Source organism: Syngnathoides biaculeatus, chromosome 10 (genome assembly GCF_019802595.1).
Source record: "Syngnathoides biaculeatus isolate LvHL_M chromosome 10, ASM1980259v1, whole genome shotgun sequence".
In the NCBI taxonomy this organism is placed as follows: domain Eukaryota; kingdom Metazoa; phylum Chordata; class Actinopteri; order Syngnathiformes; family Syngnathidae; genus Syngnathoides; species Syngnathoides biaculeatus.
In genome coordinates this window covers 11,302,197-11,329,030 of record NC_084649.1, presented here as the reverse complement: position 1 = coordinate 11,329,030, position 26,834 = coordinate 11,302,197, and the positions used below count along the sequence as shown (strand labels likewise).

The following is a 26,834-nucleotide window of genomic DNA, read 5'->3' as shown; positions in this document are numbered from 1 at the left end:
ATGTCTGTGACAAATGATGTCATGCGCTGCTAAGTGCTCAAATAAGACTGATTAGAAAATGATTAAGATAAATGTCACAACGTGCATGAAGTGGCCTTCCCTTCACCTAATGTCTCTCACTCGCACTCCAGGCTTTCCAAATGCTGAGAGATGAATCTGTATTCAGTGTTTCACTCAGGCTAGGCGATAAGGCCTAAATTCATAACGTAGTATAATTTTAATCCTTTCACAGCAAAGGAATATACGGCGACATGATTGAGACAATTATAACGCGGCACGGGGAATGATTGCTTAGCACAGCTGCCTCACAGTTCTGAGGACCGTGTTCAAATCCATTCTCGCCTGTGTGGAGTTTGCATGTTCTCCCAGAGCCTGTGTAGGTATTCTCCGGGTCCTCTGGTTTCCTCCACACATCCCAAAAACATGCATGGTATATTAACTGTCAACTGTAAATTGTGCGTAGGTATGAATGTGAGAGCAAATCCTTCTTTGTCTATATGTGATCTGCAATTGTCTGGTGACTAGTTGAGGGTGTACCCCATCTCTTGCCTGCAGTTAGCTGAGATAGGCTCCAGCATACCCGTGACCCTAGTGAGGATAAGCGGTGTAGAAAATGGTTCGATATCGGACCCACCTGTGTGGAGTTTGCATGTTCTCCCCGTCCCTGTGTAGGGTTTTCTCCGGGCACTCCTGTTTCCTCCCACATCCCCAAAACATGCATTCATTGGAGACTCTAAATTGCCCCTAGGTCTCAATGTGAGTGGGGCTGTTTGTCACTATGTACCCTGCGATTGGCAGGCAACCAGTTTAGGGTGTACCCCGTTGACAGCTGAGATAGGCTTCAGCACTCCCCGCGCCCCTTGTGAGGATAAGTGGAAAAGAAAATATATTGAAGGATATCCCTGATGGTGTAGTGGTGCACACGCCTGCTTTTGGTGCGGCCAGCGTGGGATCCATTCCCGCTCAGTGATGGTGTCGATATCTGCCCTGCAACTGACTGGCGACCAGTTCAGGGTGTAGTCCACCTTTTGCCAGAAGCTAGCTGGGATAGGCTCCAGCTTTCCTGCAACCTTTGTGAGGATAAGTATCTTGGATAATGCCATGACATGATTTCTGAATGGGTTATGTGGACCCTTCCCAAAGCTAAATTGATTTATAAAATAAATACAAGAAGAAAGGAGAAAATAAAAGATATAATGTAGAGATCATAAAACTAAAAATAAAAACTCAACAACCTATGGTGCAAAGTTAATGCAAATGAACACAAATAAGATTGCTAACTATACATTTGGACCTTAGAGGCTTCTCCTGGCTGATGTATGCTGGAATGTACTGATTTGGTTCAGGTTTTTGGACATGTACGCAGGCTGTGTAGATTCTCTCTACACAGAATATTAATTTATCTGCTAATTTGCTCTTCATAGTTGATTACTTGCCGCCGTAATTTCTGTTCCACCCAGACTTGTTTGAAGTGTATTGTACTAACTTATCTGATGTTTCGCTGCCCTCCATTTTACATGAGATTAGCAGTTATCATGACTTCTCCATCTTCTCCTTTTCTCTCTTCATGCTCAGTGTCGCCTGATTAGCTTTATTAATGATGATACTTGTCAGAAGTGTACTTTAGTCACTGTCATTGAGGCAAGGATTAGCGACAGTATTTAGGCGTACTACTGAGCTTTCCACAGCTCGTAGCTGTTGAAGTTCAAGTTAGTATAGTGCCTATTTTCGAGCAGACGGGAAAGCATGGAAGAAGGTTGACTAGTGCATGTCACTTTCTGCAGTGAGGTGTCAAATTACTGAAGGCATTTCACGTCTTTTTAGCCAGTCCTTTATGATTCTTTGCTGTTCATGGTTTTGTGTTGGTCAATATTCATTGGATTACACTCTTTTGGCCACGTGAACAAACTATTGTAATTCAATGCAACTGTTATCTATGGGATGTGTATCATGTTCATCTTTTTATTGTCACTGATGTGTCCACTCAGCTCCAAGGTACAGAGCTGTCATGGCTTTTTCACAACAGTTTAAAGTAAGTGCATTTCTTTGAGAGGCTTTCTCAAGTTCCAGCAACAATTATTTACAGGCCAACAGCAGGGCGATAGCCTCTCCGTACGCAGTAAATCTTTGTGGAGCGTTTGTTGACATTGTGTCATCAGGCAGTGTCATAAAATGGACATCATAAGCTTGAGTTAGTGTGCTGCGTTTTTTTACGATGGACTTGCTGCAAATCTAACGAAACTGAAGTACTTTTTATTTGACTTTAAAAGACTTGGAAGAGACCATACCAATGCATTCAAAATTCACGAGTTCCATTTTAATATGAGTATGCATTTTTTCTAGAGGCAAAAGTTTGGAAAAATGTTATACATGATTACATGATAATAATGAAAAAAGTGCTGTATTTGATTTATGGAATAATGACCCACACTAAGATCAGTAAACAGTTAATGAGCAATACAAAGTTCTCTCAAAGCAGGAGAATGTGAAAGGGTTATATCGTAGTCATTAGATGGTGTCAGAATTGGGGACGTGCAAAATAATTGATATTCTGGTAATGATTGTTACAAAAATGTTTGCTTTTGTTGAATTGTTTATCAGTCATATTTGGTGGGGATATGGTATGAAGTACTTCGCTGCAAACACCAAAGTCACTCTTGATTCAGTCTCTATTAGTTGGCGGGGGCCATTGAAGAAGATACTGTAATGATATCAGCTATTAAAAGTTAAGCTACATTCAGGGGCATCGCAGCCATTGTTGATGTGTGTCTTTTAACACGTACATTTTTCCTAGTGAAAGGTTTCAACACCCACACTTTCCCTACTGTTCTTGCACAAATTGTGTTTATTTTCATACAATTGCAATGAGCAGTCCACAATACCATTTTTATCAATCCAGTAATTCCATGAGTTGATTCAAAGAAAAGACTGCAACCATCTGATCATCTGAATTCTCAAGCAGCTATAAGATTTCTGTACAAAAACGCTGAGATTGCAGACAAACCACATACTCTGTCTGACTAACAACAATATCAATGGTAGAGTAGAATCTAGAACAATGTAACCTTTACCGCTGATAAAACCACAATTGTACTTACGTTCCGAGGATATCTTTGAAGTCATAATGCTCCTTCACGTCTGATCTCTTCTTCATCCAAGTATGGCAGTCGTCACCCAGCGGCATCTTCTTGTTGTTACGGTCAGAAACGATACTAAAGATGGACAAAAAGGATCGAGGAGAAAAAGTAATCATTACTACCCCAAACAGTTCGCATCTGTCACATGGGATCTCAATGAAAATACAGTACTGTATTCGGCTGTGACGTAGCATGGGCTCATGGAGGTAGTCAGTTGTGATTGTGACTCGTGTTCTTGCTCGTGTCATTCATGGGACATTATTTTCAGTCCCATGAAATAGATGCAGTCATGTAACATTAGCCAAATAAATGTTACGTGGCCAACTTAGCACTGAATGTGTCCAACATTCACAGTGTGCAAGTGTGGCTAATGAACAAGGTAACCAAGGAGACTACCAATGATAATGGCGACGGCTAAATCTGCAAATGTGGGAGCTATAATACAGAAGCAATATCAGATAATATTCCAGGACTAGCCATAAATTCAGTACATGATGTTCTATTCAGAAATAGTCTACATACTTTATTTTCAGTGAGAAAGTTCTGGAGGCATTAGGCTGTTGTTCTGTCAATAGTTTGATTTTTAGGCTTGTTATCTTGGGTTTGCATCAGCCCAATTGGCAAATACTGGAGGATACGCTTCATGCACTGCAGTAAGGAAGTGTATATATGTGTCAGAATGTTGTATATCGGAACATCTAAAGTAGAACACCCCTTTAATGTTGCACAGAAACCTGGAGCTGATGATTGTCCTACTTGCCATCACACAAGGCAAATCCCGAGAGACCTCGTCAAACCTTGCATGTCTTCAGCAAGATACAGGAATTTCTTTGAAAAAAATATGGTGGCAAGCTTGTCCTTACTCACACATTTTATGAAAGGAAGATTGAAATTTATGGCAGACAAGACCCCCTCCCCCCCCCAAAAAAAAAAGAGCCTGTGTAAATGACCTCAGATCACTTTTTTTTTTTCAAGAGTAATGTGTGTGCAGCTAATTCTTGTTTGGAATTTTAGGATTCAGACATTTGTCACCATCAATCTTTGTGAGTGGCTCATCACAGAGCACCTAGCTGTCACAGACATCATCATCAAAAACCACAAAGTGTTTCCAACTTAAGACCTGACGGACAAAAATAGCCCAGTTCATATCTGCGTGCCTCACGCCTCTTTAGTTCCTGGTGCCAGCAGCTACTTCCCCGTCAAGCATTAAAAGATGATGTAACTTTTCGTTTGGTGGAGACAATAAAATAGCCCCATATAAAATAATCTCCAATTAGCTCAGAGTCACTTATTGATACAGGTGGAATTGTGTGCATATGAGTGGTATTATATGGCTGTTGACATTAATAGAACAGATTTTATCAGATCTTAATAGCATATACTTGTCACACATGCATACACACACACATTGTGGCCCCTTTCGCTCCCTACGCCAGCAGCTTCATATGCGTCGTCATAGAAACCTAAATGGAGCTTCAATGGTATTTGAGAGTCCAAATTGCTTTAGTGTCTCACAGCAAGTGGCAGCTGAGATGCAAATCATGCGGTAACTTTGGTGGGTGGAGACGTGATGTGAAGTTCTATACAACTACTGTACCTACAGAATACTGTACACATTTTGCATAATCATCAAGTAATGGCTAAGTAATACTGTGTAAGTATTGAAACAATATGAATTCGCACATAGGATGTCTTGTAGTTTGGAAATACTTTTGTCATGTTGTGACAGGTGCTGCATTGTGTGTGCATGAATTCCAAACCAACCAATAGGTGGAAGGCTGGATAAGCATCTAAGATAAATGCTACTTCCTCAACTTCAGTTTGCAGGACGCCTCAAAGTTTCCTTCAGTTAAATATGAAAATGTCAAATGTATCCAGTAATGACTAAAGGGAAAGCATTCAAAGTACAGTACTGTACCTTAATCATGTTTTCATGATTGTTTTTCTCCAATGTTTTGATCTATGAGGCCAGCCAATTTGGGGCCTGCTACTGCGTGGGAGCCTGGTTGAAGCCACCAGACATGGACCATCCATCTATATTATCCGCCAGTTTCACGGCTGTGACATCAATACACTCGACTGCTCTCATGCATAAAAAGTAGCCCCCTTGTTCCAGTGTATGCCACTAAATCTGTTTTATGTATTGATTAGTAAAAAAGCATGTATTTTGACTACACATGCATACATTTGTCATGATCATAAAGATTGTAATCCTTCTATTACAACAGCAGTCTATTTATATCTGACATCAAAATTATTGTTTACATTGTGGATTGTATCAATCTATTCGGGTTACAGTGTTAATCATGGAATGGGAGATCTTTACATGTGCAACAGATTTTGGGTTCTTTAATAAGCATTTCTTTTTGGATACTTTGTTCCACAATAATAAAGATAGTATTACAATATAATTATTCAATATTGTATTACAGCGCTGTAATATAGAGTTGCATGGTGCTGCTTTTCACGTAAATGGTGTTGGTTTGATGAGCCAACACCTAACTGGAGTTCCCCAGTGCCTGCATAAACGAGAAGGTTGAATCCAGAAGGGCATCTGAGGTAAAAACTGGGCCAAACAAATCATGCGAGTGACTCACTCTGTGACCCCTGAAGGGAGGAACTGAAAGTCAAAAAACCCCAAACAACTTTATACCATTGGTAACTCGCTAAAGAGTGAATCTCTTTCTTATTATATTTCTAGACACTATTTGGTTTTGTGTCTGCCCCTCATGGAATTAATGCAATTAAAAAGTTTTCTGTACAAAGTCTCACTTACTTTCCTCCCATCTCTTCTTAGTAGCAGGCATTGGTTGTAAATGTGAGCTTTCCACCTTTACCAAGCGTGTTGTGATATCGACACTGACAACGTCACATGGTGGGAATTTTTAAAAAAGCGCTTTACAAGTGAAAGCTCATTTACCAAGCCCATTTAAAACACTTTATCTTACCAAGTTAAACTCACATTACTACAGTCTTTCAGAAAACTTGAAGACTTGTAAACTGATCACGCCATTTTAAATTCCTCATCACTCCACTTGTTTTTCATGATTCTTACGCTGAAGAAAAATAAAAGAAAGTTGCTTCACTTTTTTATTCGTAAATTCTTAGGCTTCACTGAATGCTGCTAGACAGGAAACCAGAAAATGAGGAACATCCAACTGAGGACTTTTTCTGCCACCCTTTTAATTTTACTTTGGGCTCTGTTAAACATTATTATCGCACAGCGTTCAAACAAAGAGCAAGAAAAATACATATCTGTTAAATAAAGAGTCGAAAGCAGACTCCATTGAAATATTGGAGCAAAGTGAGGGTAAAAACATTGCAACATACTCAGAGGAATATTTGTGAAAATGAGGGAAAGAAGAGGAGAAACACATGCGGGTATCATAAGAGAACAAATCATGTCCTCTGGCGACACAACCTTTGTTCTGTGGATGGAGTCACCTTGTTGGAAACTGGGGAAAAACGTGAGGTCAGAAGATGTATAATAGCAAAAACAACAAGAACAAGAAGAAGAAGAACAACAGAGTCTTCAAGTCAAAACATACACAGCATGCAAAACACAGCCTCGTTGCGGGTGGACACGAAGAGAGTGACTGTACTCACTGGTTTCCCATTCCTGTGATGAGCATGGACGGAAGAGACACATACACAATAACAATAACACAATGACGTGTGCGCCGTTCGACAGTGACCATTTGTACACACATTACATCACAAACAAACCAAGCAAAGGAGGAAAAAAAGCCAACTTGCACGGAGGATATTTGTCTTAAACCGTGTCTAAATATTGATCCAGACGCACCTGTCACACTGCATCATGCATATCTCCACAAATAACAGTGGCACACCACCAAAGTTAGAGCGAGTCTGCTGCCAAGTTTCGAGCATACGTACTTCCAATGAGTCCGTTCCAGGAAATGCATTCATTTTACTGGTAGCCAAATTGTTATTTTAAAGTTTCCAAAGTGATTAACATCCTCATTCAGTGTCTCGTGAGGTCAGACTCGTCATTTCATGGCTACATGACCTGAATGATTTAACACCGCAGCTTTAATGTCCCATTCTGGATGCTCTATGGGTACGTAAGGAATCAATGGCCAGGTTGAGGTATCGATATCAAGCATGGTGAAGATTTCCATAGTATTCACGGTGTTAGGAAGGAAATCTAGCATTTGGTCTATGTCTCAAATATTTTACATAGCCGTTGAATAATTTAGATACAATCACAATACCAACAGTGCAATCACTGCTTTTTGATGTCCATCCTATGGCTTGGATCTATTTTGGTCATGTATAGACAAGTATACACAAATCGCGAAAGTTCTTTTTTGGGTTAAAAGCCACTTTATCAATTGTTTGCTTTGTCTTGTTTTTTTCGGCAAGGCAAAATTTGACTGAGGAGCGAGTTTCGGATACGAAGCCGGTCGAGTGAAGGCAGTCGCCGATGCCCTTTCACCCGTCTATTGAACGGGACAGTCAAACACACGAATACAAAATGAAAATACAGGGATCAAGGAGCATGAAGGGAACGCCCCAAAAAAGAACAATTCCAAAACCGGTGACAGTATCATCAATAGCAATGAGAGAAAGTGTAGAACAATGTACAGTACACCTGAAGATACGTGACAAAAGCAAACTCACATTAGGGGTGTCAAACTCATTTTTGTCCTTTTTTTTTTTTTTTTTAGTTAGGATTTCCTGTTGTTGTTGTTGTTAAGTAAGCGAAACCATATAGATGCTCCATCCAATTATTACATGTACACAACAAATTGAGGGATAACTTGGATTGAAATTATAAGACCAGGATAATAGATTGTTATAGCGCAACTTGATTGTTTATTACATATGACAACGTGAAATTTTGGTGTAGATTTGAGCAAGAATCATGGAAGTTGATGCACATGAATTGCTTTTGTGGGCCACATAAAATGGTGTCCTCGGTGACATGTGGTCCTCGGGCCTTGAGTTCCAAGACTATCCAACATGTGACCCAACACTGCTGGGAATCTACTGTAAATGATAAAGTGTCCCTGGTGTGGCAGTAATTAATATTACAGCGCTATGTCTTGAAATTTTAAGATTCAACGGTAAAAGCATTGGCTTCGATTCTCTTGTCGTTGTTCTCGGGACATTTGGAATATAAACAAGAAGTGACCTTTCGGCTTCTGTACAGAAAATAAAACCGTAAGGTACATTGTCGTATTGAAAAACCAAGGTCATATTGATACAGAAACTACACAAAATGTTGACTTCATATAGCTAGTGACAAATGTTAAATGGCGCGGTGTAAACACAGAACTGGAATAGATTTCCTGTTTGCTCACTTGACACTCCTGTCGACAAGGCAGCATGCACTCGAATTCTTATACAACCTGCGAATCTACTTTATCAATTGATAAGAAAACAGGCAGACGAGGGAGAGGGGCACACAGTACTGTGAGGAAAGGAAAAGACATGACAGGATACTTGAGGTCATGCAGTTCACGGAGAGACCATGACTTGAGGATTAATAAAGCCGCTTATACGGTGAGAGGGTTGCGTGCGTGCCCCCCACCACCCCCACCCCCAGTCCACGCGTATATTGTCAAAATGAAAGTGACGCCACCACAAGTGAGAGTAAAATTGAGCGCGCCTTCTTCCACCCTAACATTTGAACACAGGCGACATTTGGCCAGCCTACAAGTGGGTCCTGCCTAAAAGTACCGGCGGCAGCCTGTCCTACCTGCGGCGTGACACTGACGAGATGTCCGTTGACCGAGCTTGGAGCGCGTCTGTCCCCAAGTTGTCAGACCCGCGACGCCCACCCCCGCCCCCCTCTCCCTCTCACTCTCCCTCGCTCTCTATTTTTTGCGTCGCTTCCCTCTCTCACTGCCAAAAGGGCGGCACTTCTGATTACGTCACTGGCAGGCGGGCGAACTACGAGTATGCACCAATCAAAGGTGGAGCTCGGGCACACAGGTAATCTCTTGGTACGCGATTGGCCACTTCGACCTTCCGATTTTTTTCATTTTTATGATCTCAACAAGTAGATCTTGAGATAGAAAATACAATCAATTATATATCTACACGTTTATTTTTTCATGAATGTCATCATACTGTACTTTGTAGTGGTTTACAAATGATAGCATCCCTTACACCACTTGGATCTTAATTTTTGCACAAAATCTGTGGCTCTTATTAGATGTGCAACAAGTTAGAAGCATTCAAGCAATGTGAAATTGCATTCATTAACTACACACTTTTGTCATTTTTTTCCTGGGCTTCACTGCTTCTAGTAGTCTTGTATGTATGTGGATGATAGATTTGTGTGTGTGTGGTGCTATATTACGCTTTGTGTAGTATTAATGGTTTTATAATTAGGACACGTGATATTAAGAGGTGGATTACGTTGGGGAAATCCCCAATGAAGGCCCAGATACCAAATGCACAGATTCCCACTTATTCCCATGTACACCTAATCAAGTGATAGCACATCTGATTTGCAATCATTCGTTAACGTGAAGCTAACGTTAAATATGAGTGCAAGCTCTGTTTTTGTGAAATCCAGCGTGGCGGGCAACCTAAACCTGCCTGTCGGCAGGTTAGACCTGATTGTCGCAAAGTTGGGTGCAAGCCGACGTATTTATAAAAGGGCAGTCTGCCCCGTTATGGAAGTGAACACACCACCAATATAAGTGGCTCCTCTCATTCCCTTTAAATGCTCCACTATGACAGTCTTATAGAGAGACATATCTGTACGGAAGATGTGACTGGAGCATTGTCACTGCTCTTGTCATCCATCCATCCATCCATCCATCCATTTTCTTTGCCGCTTAACCTCACGAGGGTCATGGAGAGTGCTGGAGCCTATCCCAGCTGTCAAGGGGCAGGAGGCGGGGTACACCCTGAACTGGTTGCCATCCAATCGCAGGGCACATAGAGACAAACAGCCGCACTCACAATCACACCGAGGGGCAATTTAGAGTGTCCAATTAATATTGCATGTTTTTGGGATGTGGGAGGAAACTGGAGTGCCCAGAGGAAACCCACGCAGGCACGGGAGAACATTCAAACTCCACACAGGCGGGTCCGGGATTGAACCCGGGACCTCAGAACTGTGAGGCCAACGCTTTACAAGCTGATCCACCGTTCCACCCTGGTCTTGTCATGTGTCCCCGTAAATACACACTAACCTTGTGATAGCAACTGTTCACGGACCTCATGTATCTATATCGAACCCCAATGTTTCATATCCACCCCGACACCTCAGCTGCGTGACAGCCATTGGGATAATTTGGAAAAATAGAATGACAATGACACAAGTTCAGACAGCCTTTCGAGCACCAAATTGTCACTTGCACCAGCCACATGTGAAGGGACACCCACTCTTTGACCCGGTGAGCCCAGCTGGTCTCTGCCGAGTCTTCCAAATTGGCAAAAACTCACAACGAGCCTTGTGTTTGAATCAAAATCAAGATCTGCTCATTTTTGCGCTCTGGTGGCTACAAAAAATAGAAGCCATCTGCCACGTTGATGTCATGAATCAAGTGTTTATACCTCGTATCATGCATGGGGTTGGCAAACCTTTCCAGTACCTCAAAATTGGGATGAATATTGTAAAACACTTTACTTATATATTTAAAATAATTAATTCCCATTTAAATTGTATAATTAATTATTTCATAAATTAAATAATTAGAAATTGTATTATTATTCATTAATATAATAAAAATGAAAAACTAATGTGGTTTTCTTTTTTCTATGTATTTCATGTATTAATGTATGTTGTTTATCATCACATTTTATGTATGTATTATTATTTATTTTATTTATCATAAATACATAAATAAAAAAGTACCTGTAAATTCATTCATTTGTTCATCGCTTACCCTCATTATAGTCGAATGAAAACATTGTAGTCATCTCATTTTAGGAAAAAAATGTCTGGAATAATTTTACAAGACTTGATAATGTAAATAAAGCGTTGGCCTCACAGTTCTGAGGTCCCGGGTTCGATCCTGACCCCGCCTGTGTTGAGTTTGCATGTTCTCCCCGTGCCTGCGTGGGTTTTCTCCGGGCACACCGGTTTCCACCCACATCCCAAAAACACGCAACATTATTTGGACACTCTAAATTGCCCCTCGGTGTGATTGTGAGTGTGGCTGTTTGTCTCCATGTGCCCTGCGATTGGCTGGCGACCAGTTCAGCGTGTACCCTGCGTCCTGCCCGTTTACAGCTGGGATAGGCTTCAGCAATCCCCGTGACCCTCATGAGGATAAGAGGCAAAAGAAAATGGATGTAAATACTCAGTGGACCGTGTTTAAGAAAGGACCTTGACCATGTATGTACGTGGCCCTTTTCCAGCACTAGGGAGGCAGAAATTATTCCCCATTCTGAATCTTTTTTCATTTCTTTTATTTAACTCAATGAAATTGTAGTTTTCAGCCCATTTGAAATTTTAATACAAATCATCCATCCATTATCTGAGCCGCTTATCCTCATAAGGGTCAAATTAACCTCTTTTTAAAAGCGCTTGTTAAAAAACATAGCTAAATTCAGCTTCTCCTATAGTTACAGAGACATCTGTAACAATGAAAGCAAGTATCAAATGAACTCATGTCTGAGCGTGATCTGTCTTTCCCCCCTTATTATTTCCTTTTGCACCAAAGCTTCGGCTCTCATTTTGTGCCTGTGGACCTAATGAAGCTGGCTTGCGTTTGCCATTTAGCTCCCAGCTGTTTAATATCTATATACGTTATGCATAGGACATTGTTGTCGTGGATCAAGTGTCAATAACATAGTCAGTATTTTGATTATTTAGCAGAACAGACCTCGATCTCGGAGTTGCGTTCAAGAGTTGTAGGACGTAATTTCCGATTGCCAGGCTGCCACCTACCGCCCCTAAAACACACACACACACACACAACACACACACACACCACACACACACACACACACACCACACACACACACACACACACACACACACACACACCACACACACACACACACACGCACGCACGCACACACACACACACGCAACGCACACGCACACGCACACACACACACACACACACGGACGGACGCACACAACCGCGCGCGCACAGACGCGCGCACACGAACGCGCGCGCGCACACACGCACGAACACACACGCACGAACACACAAAAACACGAACAACATGAGCAAAATAAAAACATGTAGCATGCAGTTCACTTTTTTGGTCGGTAAATGGCAGTAAGCTCCTATTGGAGTGCTTAGTGGAATTTGCCGCGGTCGTCGGCTGCCAGTTGCCTAGTGACGAAAAGTTCTACCAATGGTTTCCTGTCTTTTCAAAATCCTATTTTCCCATTAGGCTTGTGTCCAACTTTTTATCCAAGGCATTTTTTGGGTCGGTTTTACGGGTTCCATATGGGTCATGTTAACACGTATCCTCGCGGAGCAAATGCTGAGGGGCGTCCGTGTTGACCGGCCCGGTTATGAAGAGCCTTGAAGAACGATGGATAATTATATTTTTATCAGAGTAGTTGGGAAAGGGAGCTACGGGGAGGTGAACTTGGTGAAGCACAGAACAGACCGAAAACAGGTGAGATACGCTCCTAAATGGAATCTTAGCCTTTCTATGGCAAGAAAGATTTGCGCAATTGTTAAAAAAAATACCCATTTAGGTAGAGCTAGCGTAGTGTAGCAGCTAGCTTTGAAGTGCTAAGTTTGTTTACGTGCAATGGGTTAAGGTTAAAGCCTCTGGAGTGAAGTGAGCTTATTCACATGATCAATATTAACTACAAGGCAGGCATTGTGAGCATCTTAAAAAGCTCATTTTAAATCTAATGTTATAGCAGTGTTAGTAGCAGTAGAAATCTTAATAATAATAAAAAAAATACTGGTTGTATTATAATGTAAGTCATTTTGGGTGCTTCAAGCAGGAGTAGCAGCACTTTATCAAGTATTTTCTCTTCAACTAGTAATTCGCCTGCATTTCCTCCTGCATTGTTCCAAGGCTACACACTATTTTACAGGTTACAAACACTTGTGAAGTGCGTAAATTCTTACAGAAAATCACCCACAGTGAAGTGAATTTAGTATGCGTTAAATGAAGTGGGACAGCACATTGGGTTATTGAGGTTTTGAGTTTTGGCATTCCAATCTTGGCTCGGGCCTTCCTGTGTAGAGTTTGCAGGTTCTCCTCTGTTGTGTGGATTTTACTCCCACACCCCAAAAATATTACAGGTGTTAATGTGACTGAATGGTTTGTCCATTTGTGCTCACCTGTAACCCTCATGAGGATTAACGGCATAGAAAATGGATTGATGTGTCATGAAGACGACCATATATTTAGTGTATTTAATCGGTAAACAAATTTCATTACGCATCAATAAAAATATTTGAACTAATTCTGACAATTCCTACCCCACAGTATGTCATAAAAAAGCTCAATTTAACCACCTCCTCAAAACGGGAACGTCGGGGTGCAGAGCAGGAGGCGCAGCTTTTGTCCCAGCTGCGACATCCCAACATCGTAACATATAGGGAATCCTGGGAAGGGACAGACCTCCAACTTTACATCGTGATGGGCTTCTGTGAAGGCGGCGACCTCTATCACAGACTCAAACAACAAAAGGGCGAGCTGCTACCAGAGAGGCAGGTGGTGGAGTGGTTCGTTCAGATTGCCATGGCGCTTCAGGTATGTTGCATGTTTATGTGAAAGTCAAATAAATCTGGACCATAAAGCAGACCCCAGGTCACTTCTTCTGTGTTCTCTTTCAGTACCTTCATGAACGGAACATTCTTCATCGGGACCTTAAAACACAGAATATCTTCCTGACAAAGACCAACATCATCAAAGTTGGGGACCTCGGTATCGCACGTGTATTGGAGAACCAGAATGATATGGCCAGTACACTTATCGGGACACCTTACTACATGAGTCCAGAGCTCTTCTCTAATAAACCCTACAATCACAAGGTATCACCTTTATCTCATAATACTGTTTTGTCCTGGAAGGCTTGACAAGTGATATATTTTCTTTTCCAGTCTGATGTATGGGCCCTGGGTTGCTGTGTGTATGAAATGTCTACACTAAAACATGCCTTCAATGCCAAGGATATGAACTCACTGGTGTATCGCATTGTCGAAGGAAGGGTTGGTTCAATTTTTGTTTCACGTGTGTATAAGAAAAACCTAACCTTTAATTTATTTACTTACTTATTACCTATAAATCTGCAGTAATGTTCAACTTTTCATGAGTGGTTTCGTCGCTCAGCTCCCACAGATGCCAAGTAAGTACGACCCCCAGCTAGGGGAGCTAATCAAGAGCATGTTGTGTAAAAGACCGGATGACCGGCCAGATGTCAAACTTATCCTGCGGCATCCTTACATCAAAAGACAAATTGCCATGTTCCTGGAGGCCACCAAAGAGTAAGAAAGACAACTACTACATTTGTTTGATCAGAGTTTTGTATTGTTTTCAGATATAACGTAATTCCCGGCCTACAGAGTGCACCTTGTTATAATCCTCCCCCAGTACATTTGTAAAGGAAATATCATTTGGTACATACATACGCCACACCTGTGTAAAAGCTTCAAGTGCCCACATTGAAACACGAGATTTTTACAAAGAAAGAAGGCATATAGAGAGTTTAACGCTAGCGCCGGCGCCCTAACCCTAATGCTATCACCGCCGTGCTAACGCTAGTGCTGCACTAACAGGGCCAGTTAAAATAAAAACATACCAGTAAAAATCACTGAGAGACAGCAGTAACACGCTAGTGCAGCGCTAACAGGGCCGGATTGGTAAGAGTCACTTCCTCGGCACATATATTCCACCGGTCTCAGTTACCGGTATATTTTCCACCCACTTTTTTTTTTTTTTTTTTTAATTAACAGTTGATAATAACCCTTTCCTGCTGTGCTTCTTCATCCATTTGTGTTGCTGCTTAGAAAAACTACCAAGTCAAAAAAGAAAGTTGTTGGTGGCAGCGGGTACATCAGCAGCAACGATGTAGCCAATGTGGCACTGCCTCAGCCAAAACCAGAGCCACTCCCTCCAAATCCTCAGCTGGAAAACATTCCCAGGTTGAAACAAGTAAGTGAATGTAGTACTAAAATATTAAACATGACAAACTAGCCCATTAGAAAGAAGAAACTTATCATGTTCAGCTGGATGGCCTTCCAGAATGGTGGCTCTCTATGCATTTGTGGTTTGTGCTTATTTTTACATTTTTAACATTATTCTGTTTATTGAAAATGCAGCAAAAGCATTTGAGGGGACACACAGGGGGACAGGGTGGGCAAAGCGACCAAGGGTGAAAACCACAGCAAAACAATCTTTGTAGACATTGTAGATATTTAAACACAAGTCAAATAATTGTCGATTAGGTATGGGGGGTGGGTGGTAGGGTGGTGATGACTTGCAATAACTAAGTAAATCCAACCAAGACAAATGTGAAAATAGACCAGCCACCCTATTACTATGCTTACGGGGTCCCCAACTGGCAACCATTATCCTTGGAGCTTGACTGGTTGTGGTAGAGTGTCCATCCTTCTACCCATTTGCCAAGAAGCTGATCCTCACAAGGGTCACGGGAGTGCTAGAGACTATCCCACCAAACTTGGGGCTGGGCTCGGATACAACGATCCTTGTGAGGCGAAGTGGCTTCGAAAATGAATGGATGGACACCCTAAAATTGATAGTGGTGAAGCAAGAGGCTCAGTGGCTATTTTTTTTTTTTTTTTTTTGACTCGTAAGCGGAAACTTGAGTTATGAGTGCTATATGGTGGCAGTGGGAGATGCAAAAATGACTTAAATCCAGGAAAAACAAAAAATGAAGGAAACACATTGAAGAGACCCATCATTTTATTGGGGTGTGTGGAACAGTTTATTAACTTACAAACAAGATCCCAGAGTGTCGTCATATCTTGTAGATGTAATGGACTGGTGTCATTATAGATGTTTCCTTACATTGCTGAATGTGTTGCTCAATGAGGCTAACTAACTTTGTTGAACACAAAGTTCTTATTCTGTTGCAAGAATGGCATCAGGCGGATCCACATGTTAATTTTACCAAACTCTTTCATCTACTGAATCAGTATTTAATTGTCCAGTCTGTCACTATATGTCACTGGTATTGACAGATAAACAAAGTTACATTTGTAGTGGATAAATAATTTTCAGACCAACTGTATAATGAGATCATTTTCTGTGGCACATCTGATAATCTCAGCTGATGACTTTTGGGAGTATTTTTATAAATATTTTGAAACCCTGAAACAGTATTTATGTTGTACTTTTCTGGTGATTATGTTTTATGTATATTCGTTCTACAGAAAGACAAATCACAGCACCTCAAAAATCTCAAAGGTCCCACAGATTGCAACCCGCTTGAGATAACTCCGCTCCCTAAGCCGTCCTCACCTGATGCTCTCAAAAGCAGCATCACATCCATGGCAAGCATCAGCAACGTCCAAGTTGACGTGTGTCCACAGCACGATGCAGACGCAGTAAAGATCCCATTAGACACACCTCAATTGGCTGTGGCACAGCACCAGGTGAAGAAAAAGGAGCCTTTGCCCCCTCCTATGCATGTTAAGCCCCCACTGAAGCCTGTATCAGCAGCTGGCAGGAGGAGAGTAGATGACAGGAATGTATCAAATGGATTTTGTCCATTTCGGGACACCTTTTCATTGTTTGAGAAAAAGGTGGGAGCTAATGATAAAAAAGATGACACAATGGAGCTCCTTAAAGAAGCTAACATGTCGAACTGTAAAGTAGAAATGGAGCAAGGAACATGTTTGGAGAAGAGATCTGCACATAGAATCACCTTAGAAAAAATAGAAGAGAAGCCTGAGTGTAAAAATAATTCCTTCAATCCTCTCAACGGAGCTCAAACAGGACATGGAGACGCACAAGTAACTTATATTATCTTTAGAGATATATTTGGTTGTTTGCAGGAATATCTCCTCACACGTTTTGTTGCCTTTTTAGGATAATTTGGAGTCCACGGACAAGTTGCTGGAACCATTCCCTCCAACACTTGTAAGAAAAGTGTACACTTTCTTTGACCTCTGACAACTATGAAGGTTTTCATGTACTCTACTCTGTTAAGGACCCTCCTGAAGAGAAGGTTCCCTTACAAATCAACTCACAGAGTGTAACCGCCCAAGAACCTACTGTCTCACTGAAATACAGTGGGCGGGAGATAAAACAGACAAATTGTGATCAGCAAAAGGTAATATAATCAATGAATTCCTGATTAGAAAGTGTCTTTATAAATACTTTTACAAGGATATCTGTCTCGTTTAGACTAAAGCAGCATCTTGCCGACCTTTGCCTCCACGTCCTGTCGAACCATTATTAGAAGAGAGGAAGAGAAGCACAGAGAGCAAGAAAAGGAATGAGTGTGTGACATCTAAATCTTGTGGGGCTGGATTATTTAATCTGCCAAAGGTACAAATTTTAACTCAGTTACAGTCCGCTTCAAAAGTATTGACATGGCAAGTCTATTCCTTTGTTTTTGTTTCCTGCTGAAGACATTTTGCTTTCAGGTCAAAAGATTAATATGAGACAAAAGTTAAGAATTCCCATTTTGTTTTATAGTTCTTACATCTAAATATGTTCAACAAATCAGAACAGAGCACCTTTTGTTTGGGCCCACCCACTTTTCAAGTGATTTAAGTATTGGGACAGAGATTATTAAATTCACTTTAATTGAATAACATTAAATTGAAAAACCAAAAGTATTTGGTGGCATAACCCCTCCACAATAACTGCATCAAGCCTGCTACCCGTTCATGTCACATGTAGCATTACTCATGTGACTTTCCGGGCCTTTATTGCCACCTCCTTTAGTTCTTTGTGTAGTTTCTGAGGGTTTCTCCCTTCAATCCTCTCTTTAGAAGGTAAAATGCATGCTCCATTGAGTTTAGGTCTGATGATTGAGATGGCCACTCTATAACCTTCCGCTTTTTCTCCCGGATGAAGTTGTTTGTTGTGTTATTGCCAGTGTGTTCTGTGTCACTGTCTTGTTGCATGATAAAGCGTCTTCTGATTGTTTGGGTGCCTTTTTTGTGTTAATTGAAAGACAAAATGATTTTATGGATTTCAGAATTGATTCTGTTGCTACCACGATGAGTTAAATCATCAATAAAAAACTAGTGAACCCATTCCAAAAGCAGCCATTCAAGCTCAAGCCATGATATTACCTCCCTTCTGCTTCACAGATGAGCTTGTGTGTTTTGGATCATAAGCACGTCCTTTCTTTCGCTATACTTTGGCCTTTCCATCACTTTGGAAGAAATTAATCTTGGTCTCATCAAGCCATAAAACGTTGTTACAAAATGGTTGTGGATCATCTCTGTAGTTCTTTGCAAAAAAACAATCTGGCCTTCTGATTCTTTTTGCTAGTGAGTGGTTTACATCTTGTGGTATGGCCTTTATATTTGATGGCAGTTCTTTGGGTTCCTCCCACATTCTAAAAGCTGATGTTAATTGAAGACTGTAACTTGTCCATAATTGTGGCTGCGAGTGTGAATGATCAATAATATATAGAGCTTGTGCACCTACATCATAAAATCATGTGACTTTTGTTTACCTCGCCATATTGCTGGTCAAGCTAAGCATTTCTCAATACTAAGTCGGTTGGAGAAGACATGAAAATATGTCTTATAGCACGACGCCCAGAGTCTTGTCCGATACCGTTAGACATTGAGAAGGTGAAAATAAACAAACACAAACTTGTATTCATTAACTATGATTGAAAGAAACAAAAAAGAGGACGGAGTCGTTTCCATGGAACGTACACGGAAGCGATTGCAGCCACGCTTAACCTCCGTAAACCTCTGCGACAGTTTTTTTTAATCCCCTTTCTTCTCTAATGAGCCAACTTGGCAATTTTTAATACTTTTTGGTAATTTGAGATTGAGAAGAATAATTCCCAACTGAAATGAAGCGATTGCTACACAGGCGTGTGTGTATTTGGTTGGGCACCATCCATCACGCTTAATTCCCGAAATCCATCGATCCTTTCTGGTCTTTTCATCTGGTATTCCATAGAATGATCTCTTTGAATATCTGTCTCGTGTGTTGTGACAACCACAACAGGTCTCGGGCAATTTGAAAAATCTGCTCTGGTTCAACGGCTCCCGCAGTGGATAGCAGCTAGGTTTGACCAGCAAACTGTCACGTGCACGAGCTCTATACGCAACATGGACCAGTCTAGGCTGTTTCCTGCCTTTTGCCCGAAGGCAGCTGGGATAGCCTATAGCTCACCTGCAACATTCGTGAGGGCAAGTGTTATACAGTGATGAAAGTCCTCCGGATTTTCAAGTCTTCACGACAATTCCTCCGGAAAATTGAGGAAAAATTGCCTGAAATTAATCCGGATATTAGTTGACAACATTGAACAAACATGCGTTTGAGTTCGTTGTCTTGCTTTCACGAGCGTAGCCATGTTGAGGCACTAACACCAGTAACAGTAACGCCCCTCCCCTCGCATTCTCTCAAGACGTCGTAGACTTATTTTGTCTAGCCTTGACATTAATTTATGTGTTTATTTCATAAACGTTGTTAACTAAACAAGCCTGCTCCAAAACAACCGGTATTCACCCGGAAACAGGAAATGCAAGTTAACCGTACTGAGGATGTAGGGAAGTTAGGCCGAAAGCGCATGTTCAGAGATGCTTCACGTACTGCGAGCGTATTTACGTCGAAAGTCATCAACATTATGAGCCATGTGAAAGGAAATTCAGTTGCACCAGGGGTGCTCATTGCGTCGATCATGAGGCAATATGACGGCTTGGGCCCCCCCCCCCCCAAAAAAAAAAAAACAAAGACGTTAGACTATCATCCACCTCGTCGCTTGATTCAGGTGTGGCCAATACGTCAAGCGCATGCACGGAAAGGCGCGGTTTAGCTAGCCGGCCTCCTATTTACGGCAGCCCCGCGATGCGTGCCCCCACCCACCCCCAACAACACATCACGATTGCCGACAGGAATGTTTGTTACATGTATCGCTAGCTTGTTGCCACGTACGCCGATTATTTTGAACTAAACTTTCAGCATCTTCAAAACAGTGCGGGTATAGACCGTTTGTGTTTATTCCTTGACAGGCCAGTGCATTTAACTTTTCTTCAGATAAAGTTTTTCAGATCAAGAATTTTTATTGATGAAAAGTTTGAAATACTGTTTTATATCATGTTCTACTAATATCAGTTGAAATTGGAAATGATCATTTCTGAGTTTAAATTTTAGTTTTCTATTTGTTTATTTTATTTTTAATTTACAGTTATATTATATTAATCCTTTAAGTTATTTTAAGGCGATCCCTAATCACACCGGCAACTTTATCTGCGAGCATGACTGACCACACCTGTAGATATGGGACTGCCATATATATGTATATTATTAAAGGCAACTCATTATATTATTAGTATTACTAGATCTATATCTAAGATAGTGAGGAATGTGGTCGAGTGTATCAGTACAATGCGATGTAACAAGTTTGAAACTTAAACATTAAAAATAATTACTACAGATCAACTTCTTTAACATGTTTCGCTATACGGTGTAGAAATTCTAGGATATATTTTTGTGTATGTTCTATATCTATACTATAATATGTATAGTGTGGGGAAAAAGACAAATTTAGATGTCTTTTTACTGAATAGTTCACTTAATTCATTTGTCTTGAGATAAACTGGCATATTTTAAGCATATTTTAATGACAAAAGTGATTTTGCGCTATCCAGTGATATGGGGATGGGGGGGCAAAATAATCTATGCTTGGCCCTTGGGGAACTTCTGCCCATTTTTTTTTTTGGTCAGGACTTGGAAATTTTAATTTAAATTTTTGTCTGAATTTTATTCACAGATATCGCCAGAATACACCGCAGCCATCCATTTTTTTTTTTTAGAATTTCCCAGGGGGGCATACCCCCGGACCCCCCTTGCAGGACTTCGCACCTTCAGTGCTCACATTTGTATTTTCAGTAATTTTCACAAAAGTCCACTTTCATCTCTAGTTATAGAAGATGAATGGATGAATAATTATGTTGTTTGAGCCAGAAAATAAACTTAAATGTTAACTTTCAGGAGCGGCCGCTATCTGCCAGAGAGAGAAGAAGATTGAGGCACTCCCAAGACACTACCAGCCAATCAGGTACAATGATATTTTACAAACGTTTTTTTATATTAAGAACAACAAAATGAGAGTCACTACTTATTTTCAGGGCTTTTTCAATTAACGAGATATGACAGACTGCATTTATCAATATTGAACTATAATAATTCCTCCTTCAGGTGCTGTAAGGGTATGCCATGATGTCCCTGGTTCCAAGGCCCGACACCACAACACTCAAATTGCCGAGTCTGTGTCAGATGTTATTACTCAGAGCAATAAGGTACAGGCATGGACTTGCCGTTTCTCCTACAATGAGAGTATTCGTAAAACCAGAAATGACAAATGTCAACACCTTGGTGTAATTCCTTGAAGCAGGGAAAGGATGAAGATGAGTACAGCTCATCTACAAGCTCCACAGAGCATGCAGAGGGAGACTGCAGGGAAAGGTGAGGCAGTACAGCAGAGAAAGACATCAAAATAAGAGTTAGTGAATTGTTTTTGTAAGTACAGTATTTACATTCTAAGATTGGCAATGCGTATGTGTTGTGTGCAGGAGAGCCGAAACCAAAGACATACAGGATTTAGTCCAGATGATGACCCAAACTTTGAGGATGGTGGAAGGAAACGAGGTGGACAAACATGAATCGGGTTGTACGTTGTTGCCAGAATTCAAACTGAACAAGAAGTACAGGGACACCTTGGCGCTTCACGGCAAGTCTCGACAGGAAGCAGAGAACGTATCACTGGGGGAAATCCCAATAGGTCAGATATTACGCTCAAACTGTGACATCGTCATCGTTGTGGTGTGTTTAACAATATTTTCAATTTATAAAGGCTCTACGTCAGGTCCAGACAAGATCAGGAGGGCCATCGAACTCCTGAGAACTGATGTAGTGAAGGGCCTGGGGGTCAAGCTCTTGGACAAAGTCCTGGAAATCATGGAGGAGGAGGATGACGATAAACTAGAAGTATGTTTTTAGAAATTCCCCACATGATGTACATCACGTCCATTTTGCCTGAATTATTTTTTTTTCCCACTGTGGAAATTGCATATCAATCCAGAGAATTAATATGACAAGTGTTAGAGAACAAAAACATTTTATTGATTAATTTTTCTCTCACTGCAGTTGTGCCTTCGTCAGCAGATGGGCGATGAAAAATATCACGTGTATGCGGTGATGGTGAGACAACTGAAATTCTTTGAAGAGATCGCCTTCAAGGTTTAGAAAATAATAGTAAAAAAAAAAAAAAAAACCACCACCAGTGAGGCAATTGCCATTGACAAGTGCCACTTCCTATCTATAGATAAAAATTCTCATTTATACCTGTTTCTGCTACTGTTGTATCAACACCATGAGAAACAGTTCTATGTAAATAAGTGTACAACATTGTTTATATCCTTTGTTATAGTTTAGTATTTTTCCGCTGTCTATGCAAACATTCTCATTAACTTTTGAAGGACTTCACATATCTTGCTGTAATGGAGTATTTAGTTAATTTATTAATAGAGCTAGAATATTGAAGATTTTATCTGTATTGTATCTTCTAAAGGTGTTTTTTTTTTACACAATGTAGAGATGTATCAATAGATTTTAACAATAAAATTATTTCTGACAAATCTTTAAAATATTTTGACCTTTTGCTTTCATGGTTCTTGTAGCGTTGTAATACATTAAAGAAGAAAGGACAGGATGAGGGACACTTTAATACAATTAAGACCAGAAGGAAAGATGCAACGATAACGATACAATACCAGCATCGGAGCCCAATATTGTATGTTTTTACTCATACTCCCATACAGTACCACCCTACCAACATGACAGTTGAATATGAGCTGTGTTAGCCGTGTAGAAATGGTGTACTTGAATGTAAACCTAGATGAAAATACTTTGTTAGCCAACTGCAAATTATGTTTTGTAAAATGGATTGTGAGATCATGCAAGTTGCAGCGATGGGCCAAGCCATGGTGGTGACATGGCATCTATATTGCTACTTGTGAACCCATCAGAAAATGCTCATCTCTCATTTCTTTTACATCAACTTTATGAGAATCCTATTTATATTGCCAAGTATCTCAAAACTTTTTTTTAGATATTTCCCCCCTTTTCATTCTTCATTGAAGATCGAGATGTCCTAAAGGGTTGTCATGGAAATAGTATTTGCTGGTCTGCATCATCATCGACATGAATTTAGCGACTAGTCCCATCTTCCTTTTGGATATCTTAGTAAAATAAACCAATGCAAACTTTCAATCCATGCTAGCTTTTTCTACACTTACATACAAGTGCCCCTAAAGCACATTGTGAGTGCCTTATGCACGCTTTAAGCTTTGGAAAAATGTTGTGTCTTCCTGATGACATTGCCGTATTATTATTATTGCGTTTCTGTTGTCGGGCTGGTATCCACAGATCTGTGTCATAGAGTATGCTATTCAATAATGACAACAAATAGAGCACATACACATTTTATTTGAGACATGTATTTCAAACTGAAACACTAAGAGTTTCTTTTGAAATTATGTGTACTCTATGATATAAACCAAAAGGATTTCCAATGTAAAAGGAGCTAGATGATAAGGACTTATTTGTGCTTCTTTTTCTTTAGACTCTCCTGAGGCTTTTGGTTTGACTCTGCACTGCTCTCTGGTATAACAGGTTGCCAAGGGAGAGGATTCCTTCGGTACATTGGCCATGGGGGCAGCGTCATCTTAAAGGGACAAGCCGAAAGAAACTTTAACAACATGAAAAGATTAAGCAACACCAGTATAAAATGGGAAGTAACCAAAAAAAAAAAATAAAAAATAACCTCACAATGCATGAGATGACAAATCCTGCCAGGACTATGTAAACAGTCCATCCAAATTGTTGAATGATTAGTCCGTACACGAATCCAATCACCTAAAGAGATACGAACTGCATAAAGTGAAAAGTGGCATGATGAGTTAATATAGTTGCATAGTTACCGCAGAAATTAGGATTATCCCTTGGAAAATTTGTTCAGCCAGTTTCTGGCCTTTATAGTCCTATAAAAAAAGAGAGAGAGAGAAGTCAACTTTAGTTACCACTTAACACTGTAGCAGGCGGCGAGACACTCAACCATATAACCGACTGTAGTTATTATTGTAACTAATCAACTTAGAGGAATCAGACGAGTCAACGAGTTGTACATATTGATGTAAAACCACATCTGAAGAGACTGCTCATTCTGTATTTCTGAAAAGGAGCGTAATGTTCGCTAGCATCACGACAAGTAGCATCACAGGCTTCGCAAATGCAAACAGGCTATCTTGAACTGAATGTTACTGTAATAAAATAACATAAACCTGAACAAATTTACCATGTGTGTGGGGATTGATTTAAATATTGAAAGCATATTCCTTTCATAGATCCCAATAACAGCCTGCTCAGGAAAATTTCCGGCAAGAAAGGTTACGTCACATTATTAAGGACCCGTTTTAGGACCCTGCCATTTTATATGACGTCAACACATTACGTCGAAGTTAGGAAGCGACACTAATTCGCTGTATGAGCCCGGATACCCAACGTGCCTACGGAGAGGCCATGTTGGACAGGTCGATTATATCAATTCAGTTATGTATCGATTATTTTTAACAGTCGTTAAAAAAAAGTCAAAGGTTATTCCCTTTTCCTTGATTCTATAGAGTTGCGTGCAGCATGTAGGTAGTTGTGGTTTTCGTCTTGGCAGTGGACCAGCTCTTCACCTTTGGTAGGGTACTTGAGCGTGCATGGGAGTTCGCCCAACCAGCCTACATGTGTTTTGTGGACGGAGAAGGCCTTCAACTGCGTCCCTCTGGGAGTCCTGGGGGGGACCTTTGGGAGTATGGGGTACTGAACCCCCTGATATGGGCTGTTCGGTACCTGTGCAAGCAGTGTCAGAGTTTTAGTAAGTCGGACTCGTTTCTGATTCCTGTTGGACTGAAGGCTGCCCTTTGTCACCAATTCTGTTCATAACTTTTATAGACAGAATCCGATGTGTAGAGGGGATCTGGTTTGGTGGACTCAGTATTGCATCTCTGCATTTTGCAGATGTGGTTCTGTTGGCTTCATCAAGGCGTAATCTCCAACGCTCACTGGAGAGGTTCGCAGCTGAATGTGAAGCGGCTGGGATGAGAATAAGCGCCTCCAAATATGAAACCATGGTCCTCAGTTGGAAAAGTGTGGCATCCCCTCTCCGGGTCAGTGATGAGATCCTGCCCTAAGTGGAGGAGTTAAAGTATCTTGTGGTCTTGTTCATGAGTGAGGGAAAAATGGAGCGGGAGATCGACAGGTGGATCGGTGTCGTCTTTGCAGTGATGCCGACTTTGTATCGGTAAAGAGGGAGTTAAGTCGAAAGGTGAAACTTTCAATTTAACAGTGTTCTGTGTTCCTATCCTCACCTATGGTCATGAGCTGTGTGTTGGGACCGAAAGAACCAGATCCCTGATATAAGTGGCCAAAATGAGGATTTTTTTTTTTCTTCTGCATGGTCTCCACACTCTCCCTTCGAGATAGGGTGAGAAGCTCAGCGTCGGGCTGCTGCTCCTCCGCATTGTGAGGAGCCAGATGAGTTGGCTTGGGCATCTGATCCAGATGCCTCCCTGGTGAGGTGTTCCGGGCATATCCCACCGGAAAGAGACCCCAGGGACGACCTAGGACACGCTGGAGAGACGATGTCTCTCGGCTGGCCTGGGGATGCCTCAGGATTCCTCTGGAAGAACTGGATGAAGTGGCTGGGTAAAGGGAAGTCTGGGCATCCCTGCTGGAGCTACTGCCCTCGCGACCAAACCCCGACACGCGGTGGAAGATGGATGGATGGATGGATGGATGGGTGCAACCGTAAGCAGCACAATGTGCCAACATCCTTGGTCATTTGTTTTGCTTGCCATCCACACAGATGGAATGCACTTTGACATGCCTAGTTTAGCGTCTCTATCGGTACTCAAATGGGTTTATCAAATCTATCTTTCCAAAACTGGTCGTAACATTACATTTACAGTTACATTTCCTACCATTGTAAATATTAGATAGTTACTGCAGTACGGCTTACTTGCAAGACTTCTCGATTGCTTCTGAATATCTTAGATCTGACTAAATAATTTCAACTCTCTATGAACTGCACTGGCGAATGTATAAGATAAAATCACAAAAAATAGGATCGGCAAAAAGAGTGCACTGACAAAAAAAGAATGAATAAATGAATGAACCATTTAATAGCAAGTCACAAAACTGTTATGCGTTGGCCGGGAATCGAACCCGGGTCAACTGCTTGGAAGGCAGCTATGCTCACCACTATACCACCAACGCGTAGGAGTGCGTGGGGAATTTACCATAGATAAACCTGGAATCAATGGGACGGCCACGTACGCTTGTTGGGCCCTTCAGGAAGTGCGTCGCAGCACTATGATTGGCTGTTGTGTCCTTGTAGAGGACTTCTTCCCGACAGGAGTATGTGACTTCAGTGTGGCGCCGTTAATGTTTCTCACTGACCCTAACCTACCCTAAACTGCCTCAAACGCCAACCCCAGCCCTCAACCTAACCATAGGACACATCTTTGTTTTCATTTCGTACATCTGCGACACAAGTGTTGGGTAGATTGTCAT

General features: G+C 41.1%; 3 protein-coding genes and 1 non-coding gene across 6 annotated transcripts in view; 1 reads left to right on the top strand and 3 right to left on the bottom strand.

Moving 5' to 3' along the window:
* camk1b (calcium/calmodulin-dependent protein kinase Ib) overlaps positions 1 to 8,959 on the bottom strand; it is a 36,749-nt gene extending 27,790 nt beyond the window's left edge. The window contains exons 1-2 of the mRNA XM_061833028.1: positions 8,863 to 8,959; positions 3,099 to 3,212 (exon numbers count right to left, since the gene is read on the bottom strand). Of these exons, the coding sequence (XP_061689012.1) occupies positions 3,099 to 3,184 (86 nt within the window). The 5' untranslated portion in view covers positions 3,185 to 3,212; positions 8,863 to 8,959. The remainder of the gene's footprint in view (positions 1 to 3,098; positions 3,213 to 8,862) is intronic.
* Positions 8,960 to 12,344: 3,385 nt separating this feature from the next.
* Positions 12,345 to 22,848, top strand: nek4 (NIMA-related kinase 4). 3 transcript variants are annotated; one of them, XM_061833407.1, is made up of 16 exons: positions 12,345 to 12,704; positions 13,536 to 13,802; positions 13,886 to 14,083; positions 14,153 to 14,260; positions 14,382 to 14,536; positions 15,059 to 15,203; positions 16,445 to 16,666; positions 17,103 to 17,153; positions 17,224 to 17,346; positions 17,421 to 17,564; positions 21,207 to 21,273; positions 21,414 to 21,514; positions 21,607 to 21,680; positions 21,788 to 21,996; positions 22,069 to 22,202; positions 22,362 to 22,848. In XM_061833407.1, exons 1-16 carry the CDS (start codon positions 12,618 to 12,620, stop codon positions 22,458 to 22,460), a joined length of 2,184 nt encoding a protein of 727 aa, XP_061689391.1. In that variant the 5' UTR covers positions 12,345 to 12,617; the 3' UTR covers positions 22,461 to 22,848. The 3 variants fall into 3 exon arrangements, with proteins under 3 accessions (XP_061689391.1, XP_061689390.1, XP_061689389.1); XM_061833406.1 differs by having other exon boundaries at positions 16,445 to 17,026; positions 21,610 to 21,680; XM_061833405.1 differs by having other exon boundaries at positions 16,445 to 17,026.
* An 834-nt stretch (positions 22,849 to 23,682) lies between these two features.
* On the bottom strand, positions 23,683 to 24,708 carry spcs1 (signal peptidase complex subunit 1). Its single transcript, XM_061832867.1, has 4 exons — positions 24,571 to 24,708; positions 24,197 to 24,256; positions 24,045 to 24,131; positions 23,683 to 23,940 (listed from the first exon to the last, which is right to left on the bottom strand). Exons 1-4 carry the CDS (start codon positions 24,604 to 24,606, stop codon positions 23,815 to 23,817), a joined length of 309 nt encoding a protein of 102 aa, XP_061688851.1. The 5' UTR covers positions 24,607 to 24,708; the 3' UTR covers positions 23,683 to 23,814.
* A 1,757-nt stretch (positions 24,709 to 26,465) lies between these two features.
* trnag-ucc (transfer RNA glycine (anticodon UCC)) lies at positions 26,466 to 26,537 on the bottom strand. The gene has a single exon. It is a non-coding gene; the product is annotated as a tRNA-Gly (tRNA).
* Between the last annotated feature and the right edge of the window lie 297 nt (positions 26,538 to 26,834).

What these genes read in the sequence shown, in the direction of transcription:
- nek4 (XM_061833405.1), top strand. Translation starts at nt 12,618, where the DNA reads ATGGATAATTATATTTTTATCAGAGTAGTTGGGAAAGGGAGCTACGGG. An exon ending in ATCGCATTGTCGAAGGAAGG is followed by an intron (nt 14,261 to 14,381) that starts GTTGGTTCAATT and finishes TTCGTCGCTCAG; the next exon opens with CTCCCACAGATGCCAAGTAA. An exon ending in ACTGGGGGAAATCCCAATAG is followed by an intron (nt 21,997 to 22,068) that starts GTCAGATATTAC and finishes CAATTTATAAAG; the next exon opens with GCTCTACGTCAGGTCCAGAC.
- spcs1 (XM_061832867.1), bottom strand. Translation starts at nt 24,606, where the DNA reads ATGCTTTCAATATTTAAATCAATCCCCACACACATG. An exon ending in AATCAATCCCCACACACATG is followed by an intron (nt 24,257 to 24,570) that starts GTAAATTTGTTC and finishes CTTTTTTTATAG; the next exon opens with GACTATAAAGGCCAGAAACT. An exon ending in GATTTGTCATCTCATGCATT is followed by an intron (nt 23,941 to 24,044) that starts GTGAGGTTATTT and finishes TGTCCCTTTAAG; the next exon opens with ATGACGCTGCCCCCATGGCC.